This window comes from Lytechinus pictus, chromosome 2, assembly GCF_037042905.1.
Source record: "Lytechinus pictus isolate F3 Inbred chromosome 2, Lp3.0, whole genome shotgun sequence".
NCBI lineage: Eukaryota > Metazoa > Echinodermata > Echinoidea > Temnopleuroida > Toxopneustidae > Lytechinus > Lytechinus pictus.
In genome coordinates this window covers 22627501-22638863 of record NC_087246.1, presented here as the reverse complement: position 1 = coordinate 22638863, position 11363 = coordinate 22627501, and the positions used below count along the sequence as shown (strand labels likewise).

General features: G+C 34.1%; 1 protein-coding gene across 1 annotated transcript in view; it reads right to left on the bottom strand.

The window, feature by feature from the left end:
- Nucleotides 1-307: 307 nt before the first annotated feature.
- The window catches only part of LOC129282919 (3-ketodihydrosphingosine reductase-like), a 21662-nt gene continuing 10606 nt past the window's right edge, over nt 308-11363 (bottom strand). Inside the window, exons 8-10 of the mRNA XM_064113460.1 lie at nt 7752-7835; nt 7194-7295; nt 308-6208 (exon numbers count right to left, since the gene is read on the bottom strand). Of these exons, the coding sequence (XP_063969530.1) occupies nt 6086-6208; nt 7194-7295; nt 7752-7835 (309 nt within the window). The 3' untranslated portion in view covers nt 308-6085. The remainder of the gene's footprint in view (nt 6209-7193; nt 7296-7751; nt 7836-11363) is intronic.

The window sequence follows — 11363 nt, the reverse complement described above, 5'->3', positions numbered from 1 at the left end:
CCCCTGGACACTCCTTGTGACTTTTTAAAAATGCCCTACACAAGTCACAAGCCCGCATGAAGGAACATGTTTGAATAAGAATGTTTGTCTTAAAGCATTTAAAGTGGGATAAGAAATGCAGCCATGGTAGGGAGTGAATACATCGGCCCTGTGCAATTATTACATGTTCATGAAATCATTATTTTTTTTCCAATATTTCCTTTTCCTTCAACCAAAGTATTTTCTTTCTTCCCCCTCTTTCACGTTCTTGTCCCCCGCTCGTCTGAAGACGCAAAGAAAAATGATACAAATTAAGCTCATAACAGGATTTACTGTATAAAAAGAATTTATTGCTAAATAAAGAATCCAATCATGGAGATCATCTTCCAGTAAAATAAGAAAATAAACATATCATCAACCTTTCATCAAGATTCGCAATAACATACATGATTATTATTTTTCTAAAAATTCATAAAAATCACAAAGAATAAAAAGATACAATTTAAATCATTTGAACTACGCACAGGTAATTCCAATTTCTACTATGTAACATTTAATTAATTGTATGATTTTAAGCTTTAAATCATCTTTTATGTTAGAAAGCTATAGCCCCTTGGTGAGGAACTTGTCACTGCAATGTATTTTTTGTTATTCATATGGAACAAAAGATGGGCAAATGTATAATTGTGACAACATAGTCATACATACCTGCACAAACAAATAAAAACCAACATTTTAAAAAGATACCAAAGCATAAAACGAGTTTGAGCTCAGTTATTTCAGTCATAAGACTAGAGTGAGCCAACATCTTATCTAAACCTTTTTTTAAATCTAAATGATCTATCAAGTCAGAATGAGTGAGCATATTTATATCAAAGACAAAGAGTCACTTTTCAAAAGTTACAGGGCGTCATTGCCAAAATGAGAATTTCCTTTATTCATATAAGTGCTAACTTTAATAACCATTAATGTTATTTACCTCCCCCCCCCCCGCCCCCCAAAATAAATAAATAAATAAATAATAAACAATAACAAATCAAGAACATTTCCAAATTCAGCTCACTGAAGTGTAAATGTGCAAGTGTCAGGAGTTGTCTATAAAAGTGGGTGAAAAATAGTATTCAAATTACTAGCGCTATCACTTTATTACTGTACTGTGTAACCAGAAAATCACATGGATTAAAGGGTAGTTACAGCTAACTGAGTCACAATAGACATGTTGCACATTAAAGTGATTGGTTAACATTGGTTTGACTTTAAAAAAATCTGAGCTCGCAGGTCACACTTGTCACCTGTGTCTGTGATATGTTACAAAAATGAAGCCCAGAAAAAAATTGCGTTTGAAAATAATTATTTAGTGCTTCAAAAATTGAAATATAAAGTGACCGAAAACACCATCTTAATTTCATCCCATACACTTATGTGTACTATTTAGGCGTCTATAAGACGCCTATTTACAAAATCGGGGCTTGCCTTGTAGTTTTAGCTTTTCATTCTCAATAATGGTTGTTTTCAGGGTTTATTAGTTCTAATACATGCACTTGTACACATGTTTCAACTTGGTTTGAGAATTTTTTAAATCGGCTGCTCACAAAGTTAAATAATATCTTTAATTAAGGGTGTCAGAAACATCAAAAATCAGAAGGAAAGTTACATATTTCTGGAGATTACAGCAAAGATATGAACAGAAGGGTATATTTACTTTATCACAATGGGGTATAATGGCATATTCCCCCCCAAATAGGTTTGGTTAATGGTTTATCAATATAAAAAAGTCTGTTGTCTGTATAACAATAGAGGTTACATTTGTTTTAGTGTCTAACCCCAAAGAAAACATGTGGAAATATGTTAATAGGGCATTTTAACCAATAAAAGAGGAGCAATTTGAAAAACCATGGTTATGCATTTGTACAACAGTATAGCTGAGTGCCAGCCCCCCTTCCAGGGCCAATTTGTAAGCCCATACTACTAATCCCCTGGACACTCCTTGTGACTTTTTAAAAATGAAATTTTGTGTATGACTTGACGGACCAAGTATCACACAGAAATAAGTAAATGAGTGGATTCACACTCATTCCAAATTGGTGTAAAAGAGTTATAGGGCCTTTTGAATGAAATCCTACTTGATGTGTTAAATTTTATATCTAAATTTTAATCAATAAATCCCTGTGATTTTTGGGCATTAATTAACAGCAATGCTCAAATTTCCACTTTTTTTGTCACTTGAAACCAGGAAGAGATGACCTGTGAAGAAGTACTGAGTGGCGTGCCACAAGGTAGTGTGTTGGGTCCCACCCTCTATTTGGTTTTGTTAACCCTAAAAGGACTGGGCTATTTGAGATACTGTGTTGAAGACTAGGGGGGGCTATGATGGCCCGCCTTCTGATCTTGGCCGCCGTTCGCACCAAAATTCGGCACGCACATTCTTTACCACATAAACTACAAGCTAGTATAAAAATATTCTAAAAATAATAATTTTTTATTCATTATGAATAAAACATGCAAATTAATCATGAAAAACATTACTTGCATATTTAACACCCAATTTCACTTCAATTTTTTTTTTGGCAGATGTCATCTTTGTAATCTAATTTAAAGGTTTTCAACAAAGAAAAATTGCAAAAGCCAATTTTTTTCTTATGTATTCCTTTGTTTTTAGAATTTCTTATGTATTTCTCTGTTTTTTCATCTTTTGATTTTCATTGTTATTTTCAATGGAAGTTATTACAGAACAATAAACAACTAAATTAAACCCTAAATTAATTAAGCAGACCAATTAGAACGAAAAATAATCACCCATTTATGAATTTCATCTCCCATAGACTTTGTACACAAAGTATAAAAATGAGCCATTTTAGGCATGACATTGTCTCGTAAAAAGTCATGTGACAACGCGATGCTATACCCGTATGTCGCGAATTTGTGTCTCAAAAGTTGCGCCAGACTTTAAAGAAAAAAGTCAAAATATTTTGCGGCGTTATCTTTTTGCGTTTCGGAAATATTTAAGGGAACCACTTATCCGTTCGTAGTCAGGTATATCATGGAAAGGAAACTAAAGAATGGACCGAAAAGCTTCTTGTCTTTGTGGATCTGGAGAAAGCAATTGAGAAAATCAACAGCTCCACGTATATTTGTCATATGTCAGACAGGAAGGAGGCAAGGGCACAACATGGAAGACATTGAAAAATACAGCAAGTATGCATAAAAACTTCAAGTCTGATAAATAGTCTGATAAATGTTTAACATCAAGAGATACAATTGATACTGACAGTGAATGTAACTTTTAGCAGTTTTCCATTGAATTACGGTTACCCTACATGATACAATTGATTTGATTTGAGAAATCAAACTTTTCTTTGCAGGGGGGGGGGGGACCCCACTAATCCTGGATCAAACAATGAAGAAACGTGTTGTGAATTAATTTGAACACAATAGAGTTCACAATGTTGGCTAAGCCAAGCTGACCATGGCAATAGAGTATCATCGACACCAGATGTTAAATCATACAAACAATCAAAAGTCAAACGCATTCATGTCTCTCATTACCTTCAATCCTTCACACATATTTTCATCTAAAATTGGAACAATCCCAACATAAACTTAACAGGATACTCAAAGCTCAAATAGTCTTTGGTGTGCTATGACATGTAGTGGATTTACAATCCTCAATACACATTACTGTATACACAATTTCTATTCCCCTCACAGACCTCATTACCACAAGCAATAAATGACCCTCTCAGTAGCTCGTGATGGCTACTGTTTAATACAACATATGAATGTGCGTTTGTCGAAAGTGGCGATCTGCCACCATTTCAGAGTTCAGACCATACGGATAACAATCGTCTTAACGGATATGCTACCAATTATCAGTTAAGTGGGTGGAGCTTGGATCATGTCTTATGCCTCGCAACATGATTCACTATGAGCTATCAGGTGAATCGTGATAAGAAATCACAACAGACCATGCACATTGTGCACTCGGATATATCATACGTACAGTGGCGTAACAGGCGGGGGGGGGGGGGCAAGCTGCCCCCCCTGGCGGAGCTCACCGGGAAAATAAAAAAAAGAGGGAAGAAAGGGAAAGGGAAAGGAAAGAAAAAAGGGGAAAGGGGAAGGGGAAAGCTAAAGGAAAAGGGAAAAGAAAACTAAGAAAAAACATAAAAAAGGGAAAACGGAAAGATAACAGGAAAAGGAAGGAAAGAAGAACAAGTGAGAAAGAACAATTCTCCCCGATATACTAATACATTAGCATGATTAGTAAGACAGGGAAATAAATTAAAGATGACAAAAAGGCAAACAAAAGCGGGAAATAAAAGCAGAATGGAATTAGCCAAAATCTAAATTGGAAAATAAAGAATATAGACAAGATAATGTACACTACCGGGCTGCCGAGGATTGAGATAACGAGCGGGAAGAAAAATGGATGGTATATAACATAATGTCGTATGAAAGTCTATCATAAACTTGTTAAATCTCCAAAGGCTCTGTCTAGGAGTCAAGACCCCGTGCAGTGGGGGCTCTTCATCTGTAACCTTTATTGGGTTCTATAACGGGCCCCTATATGGACCCTTCCTGCATTAAGCTTTACGTTTCGCCAACCCAAGTATTGTATTACCCTCAGGACGGGGGGGGGGGGGGTGGTTCCACAGCCAAGGGGAAATAAAAGAAAACAAAGGAGGCAGCGAAATGAGATGAATGAAAAAAAATATATGACATGATATTTGCTATAATGATGTAAAAATCTATCACATAATTAGAATTCAATTTTAACAGGCCATTTTTTTTCTGGCTCGCTTCGCTCGCTGGCGATTTTTTACAAATTTTTCCACATTTGCTATGGTGTGCCCCTCACAATATTTGGATGATTACGATACACAACTGCATTGAATTTATGTGTTGTGTGAAAGCTATATAAATATACACACAATTTGATTAAAATAAGTGGCCATCTGTAAGGTTTAAAATGGCTTTGATATCAATAGGTTCCGGGGCTCTGCCCTGGACCCCACCCATAAAGCACTGTTATATGGATGAGTTTGGACCATGGCCCCCAGAAGTTCTACAACCAAACAACAAAAAATGAGGAAAGAAAGGAAATTTTTCTGAATCTTCATGTTAGATTCTCATGAAAAGGTGATTTTTTATCTCGCTCTGGACCTATATTAAGCTACTTCTTGCCACAAGCACCATACCTCGACCCCCTCGAGCATGTACAGCTTTGTCCTGATGCTCACAATCATAACAAAAATCCATCACCGTGGCGTTCAAAAAAAGAAAGAAAAAAGGAAAGAGAGGAGGGTGAAATATGATATCACCTTTTTAACATTATGTCGAAATCTATCACAAAATTTGATTTTTGCAATAAAAATGTAAAAAATTTTGCTCGCTCGCTTCGCTTGCTCGCTTATATATATATTTGCCCGATACGCCATATCGCCCCCTCAAAATTTTTGCCTTATGACGCCATTGCCTGTTCCATGATATGACCGGGAAATTTTTGGCTCTTGCCCCCCCTGGCCACCGACCCCTGTTACGCCGCTGCATACGTAGCTATATTTCAATACGAATTTAAGTGGTGATTACGTGTCAATGTCATGTTACTGATGATCACTAGCTCCTAATAGTTCTATCTACCACAAAAGGTGATAGCATCAGGATGAGTCATTGGCCACACTTCATATATCATTTACAGAAATATACATAGCTTCCAAAAGCAGGCATTAGCAATTTTAATACGATGAATGGAAATATATTTCACACCAATTTCTAAATGCCCCTTTCCCTTTAGAATAAACATTCATTTCAAAACATGTAAATTCTTCAAGTTATAAATTCCAACCTACTAGCTTCCGAGTTTTGGATTTAAGAAGTCAAAATGGCCACTTGCAGGGAAATTCCCTCTTTCCCATTGTATTGCCATGGAAGTGTTGGATGAAACATGCTCTTGTCAGAAATTTCAATGGATATTCGCTCTCAGCCAATCAGAAGCAAGGATTCAACGGCTGACCGTTGTTGTGAATGAAAATCAACAAAACCATGCTCCCTGAAAATCCTCCAAGAATGTTCCATTTTGATAAAGTTAATAATCAAGGGCTAGCTTTCACTTGTCTTTAGATTGTTCGCTTTCCATATTGTCTCGTTCTTCTTTGCACTTCTTTATGATTCTATCAAAGCTTCCAAGATAAAGATGTGAAATGACCCTGAACAATCCCATGAATGCAACCTGAAAGATTAGAACAAAAACATCAAAGTATTAAGTTACAAACTGCGATAACCAGACATTTCATTGTAATTTTCATTAAAATAACTTACTACATGTGCAGGCTCTTTGGTGAAAGTGTAGACATGTAATATTAATAATAATTCTGTATTATCATTCTCTAAATCAGTTGAATAAAATTATCCAGTGGGCAAATATAATCATTTGAAATGATTTCTCAACATTATAAGAATTCATGCCAAATAGAATTACTGGGGTACCTCATACATTTGAATACCTCAAGAAACTACACATTTACTTTTAACAAAGATAGAAATGATAAATTTTACACAAAAGCATGGTTAAAGGGGAATCCAGCCTTGGCCATAAAATGTTGTGTTGGGAAGGAGAAAAATAAATTAAACAGAATGGTGAAAGTTTGAAAGAAATCGGACGAGCAATAAGAAAGTTATAGCTGCTTTAAAATTGAGATTACTAATAGTATGTAGATTTCAAATTGGCAACTAGGTAAGTAAATTATGACAAGGGGCAAGGACAACTTTCCCATAGGCCATGTACTTTATTATCAGGGATTTGTGGTTTTCTCCTAAGTACCCATTCCCCTGGGGCAGTAATCTAAATATAACCCAGGTAGTATATTGTTTTATGTCCTCATGAAAGAAAAATATAATTTGAAATAAAACTTTTGGGAAAAATGACATTTTAGCCATAATATGTATTGGAGTACATGGAAGAGTAGTCCTTGCCTTACATCACTATGACATCCCATATGCGGCCAATTTGAAGTCTCCATGGGTATAGTGATTACCAATATTTACAACTTTTAAAAATTCATAACTTTCTTGTTGTTTGTCCAATATTGTTCAAACTTTCACGTATCAACTTGTCTGATTTTTCTTTTTCTTATAAAAACAAGTTTTTATTTGGGTTGGATTCCCCTTTAAGGATGCTTGAAAGAGAGACGGAGAGAAGACTTATTTAAACTGACCTGTTGTACTCCAACCATCATAGACGTGACTGGTGACATACCACATGTCAAGATTGATAACATGTAACCATCCATTCCAACATAACTAAGAAACACTGCATTCTGAGGTGAGAAAAAGGATAACATTCCTCAAAGTCTTTCAAGGTACTAGGACTGTTGAACCAGTGACTAAACAAACAAAATATGACTTAGTCTATTATAATTGCACTATTGAAATAAAAAAACAATTACAATTTACATGAATGAGTTTAAATAAGTTCTGGTAAACTTAATAACAGCACCCCCATGATAAACCATTACTTCATGTTTTTTTAAACATATGTTGATGAATAACATGTCATCAAATGTAATGAAATTATTTTGTAATGTACTTCCTTTTTGCAGTTTATTCCATTTTTTAAATACTTTTTATTCTGTATAAGTGTTTAAGGACAAGCAATATGAAAAACTCAATTACTATTATTACTATTATTGAAAAAGACAATGACTTAACAAGAAATGTATAGGTTAACCAAATAAACAAGGAAAAGGGAACAAGTTTGCTTTGCTGAAACTTACAAGAGAATCTTGGACAATAATTCTGGCCACATCCTGTGCGGCATAGAGTCCAGATGTTTCAGATATCAATCTTGTTTCTTCCGGCTGTAAAACAAATAAATAAATGAAAGTGAATCAAAGGTAATGAGATTGTTGTGCAGCATTTCAAAAGATCCATTTTAAAGAGCATTAGTCATCTTACCCTAAAACTAGGACTGACAGCACAAATCATTGGACAAGATATAATCATCTCTGAATAAAAAGGTAAGTATCCACTTTAATAATTAAAATTGTGTATTTTTAAAAAACATGTTCTGAACAACATACCAAATCTGTAGAAGTATTCTTCTGTGTAAAAACAGAATTTATCAGATGAGTCATGCAAGACTGAGCACACATTAAAGGCAAACTTGTCACAGGAGACATCTATTCAATGCTATGGGTGAATTTTACTCAGCATTTTCTTGCCATTTCAATGTGTGCTAACTTTTAGCAATTAAAATTACTCCCAGGTCTTAAAAAAAAGACACTTGACAACACTTTTCTTAATAGGAACATGTTTTTGAATAATCAGCATAGATTTAAAATCTTGAAACTTCCCTTACATGAAAAACATCATTATCTGGATAAAATTGACTTGGTCCAGTGATTAATTACAAATAACAACAACACTTGAGAACAAAGTAATCAGAAAAAAAATCTTGACAAAACTTAATTTCGAAAATGAAACTTGTGGTTTTAGAAAAATTACAATTTTGCACGATTGATGTGTTTATAAACATGTTAAAATTTTATGCAGAACTTAATCAATAAATGTGGGAACAACCTGACTGAAAACTTTTGATGAAACTTTTAGTCAAAGAGTGAGATTATTTTTTTATTTTGGGTATAGCTTCTTTTTGTTCAGTTATAAACTTGAAACTTCCCTTACATGAAAAACATAATTATCTGGATAAAATTGACTTGGTTCAGTGATTAATTACAAATAACAACAACACTTGAGAACAAAGTCATCAGAAAAAAAAAATCTAGACAAAGCTTAATTTCGAAAATGAAACTTGTGGTTTTAGAAAAAATTACAATTTTGCATGATTGATGTGTTTATAAACATGTTTAAATTTTATGCAGAACTTAATCAATAAATGTGGGAACAACCTGACTGAGAACTTTTGATGAAACTTTTAGTCAAAGAGTGAGATTATTTTTTTATTTTGAGTATAGCTTCTTTTTGTTCAGTTTTAAAGCCGAGCAACCACTCTCACAGAATCATTTTCATATAAACCCTTTGTTTCTTTGGTAAATGTGAAATTTTTGTGGTTGTTCCATAGAAGCCTTGTTCATGCCAACATTTTCATGTTAAATAACACTAATCATTTCTGTTAATAGATCAAGCAAACAATAATGGTTCTAGTTTCACTACATACTGTACTGATTAATTTCTAATCTTAAAGGGAAACACCAGGGGTGGGAATTAATGGTCAAAACAATCACTTGTTAATTTTTTCAATTTCTTTGCATATGATTTTGTAAGAAGAAAAAAATATCAACCGCAAAATATTGCTTTTCAGATACTCTAACACAAATACATATCTTTTTACAAAAGCTCAAATGGTTGGGCGCTGTACCAGGCACTGTACATAAATGTAGTTCCATACAGGTGAATGCAATTTGACTCAGCAGCAAAGATAAATGAATGGAAATTGCATTGAACACTGATTTCATGGAAATATCTGTAAAATCAAGGTTACTTGTCAATACACATATATCACCCTAGATTTATTTCTGGAACAGAATTCTAATTTTTGTAAAATCATGAAATCATGAAGCTGAACACAATCACAATCACACTGAAGATCACCAACACAGATAAGCATGTATGGGACACTGTATTATTAGTGCTTGGAAATAGACCTGACACCTGTTGAGAATACCATGCATATACTGCTAATTTCTCAGCAATTACAAAATATCTTAAAAAATCCTTTTATACAATATATTTTATATTCATAGATGAAGACAATTGGGTTGTCATTTTATTGGATTCGGTAAGAACTCACTACAACTGCATCCTGGTATTCATCTTTTAATTTGTGATCATTTTGGAGATACTTAACTATTGAAGTATATTTTCGGATCACTTAGAATAATTATTTTTAATCACTTTAAGACAGTTTCTACTTAATTCCATAAACAAAACATGGCTTTATTTTTTTAATTGGGTTCATTAACACCCACAGTATATGTATGTAAATCAACAATTAATGCTATAGCACTTAACTCTATCTAGGCCGGGGTATTTTGGGAGTTCATATGGCCGGGGGGGGGGGGGCCTCCCAGGCCCCCCCTTGAGATCTCGACTGTCGACCGCGCGATCGCGCTGAAAATTGGCACGTGGGTTGTCTAGGACATAATCTACAAAATTGTATAGTAATTTATTTCATGCGAATTGCTATTAAGTGATTATGCTAATTTATGCATAATTAGTATGCGAAATCATACTTTTTCCTCTAACTCCCTAGTAAATAAAGCTCCAAATGTTCTAATTTTTGGTAAAGAAACTCTTTGTGGTGTTCTTGGCAAGTGTACATGAAAAAATTGCGATATCAAATCATTTTCTTATGTATTATATTGTTTTTGCAATTTCTTATGTATTTCTCTGTTTTTTGGACCTTTTGTTTTTCATTGTTTTTTTTATGAAATTTGTTGGGGACTCTTCTGAGATCATAAAAAGCATAAAATTAATACATTTAGACCAGCAAAACTAAAAATAATCAAACAATTATGACTTTTGGTTGAAAACACAATTTGCATTGACTTTGTACACAAAATCACGATTTTGAGCAATTTTTGGTCTGACATGCACTTACATAATGTTGCGTAATTTCGGAACCACGTACCCTGGTGAAGTTGCGCAAGACTTGAAAGTAAAAAGTCTGCGAGCGGCGCGGTCAAAAATTCGCGCGGCAAAAATATCGCACAAATCGTTGAGGGGGGGCCTCGGGGGCACCCCCCCCCCGGCCTAGATAGGGTTAAAGTGACAATAAAAAGAAATTAAGAAAGGTTTCACATCAATGTAGGTCAAGTCTTGTTTTGATTTATGTCCATTTGGAAAATTCAGATGTCAGCTGACGAAATAAGGAACAATAGAATTTGCCGATTCATTGTATCAATTGCTGATTTGAAAGGTTTTGATACAAGAGGATTTCAAGAGCTCTGGGAAAAAAACGAATACATGTCTTTCAAATTCAATTGAGTCCATAGAATGAGTTTACTTTTTCTTTTTTGTTTAAAGGGAAACACTTGCTTTAGGAAGAAGTAAAACAATAATTGTTAGCTTTAAATTATTAAATCAATTAAATTTCTTTTCCTGACATTTAGGAAGACTGTCATGTTGTTATAAGATCAACGGCAAATGCCCTCACAATTATAATCAAGAAATGAATATATTTGGCGGAAAATTATATAGTCCCATTCATGCATATCAGAGCATAATGCATGTGATTCTAAGCAGACTTGCGTCCATATTTTGTCATTTTATAGCTGATTCCTAAATATTATAGCATATACTTGATTTTGGTTCATAATAATCAACATGTCTTGATCACTTTTATGCAATTTCTGTCATAATTCCGT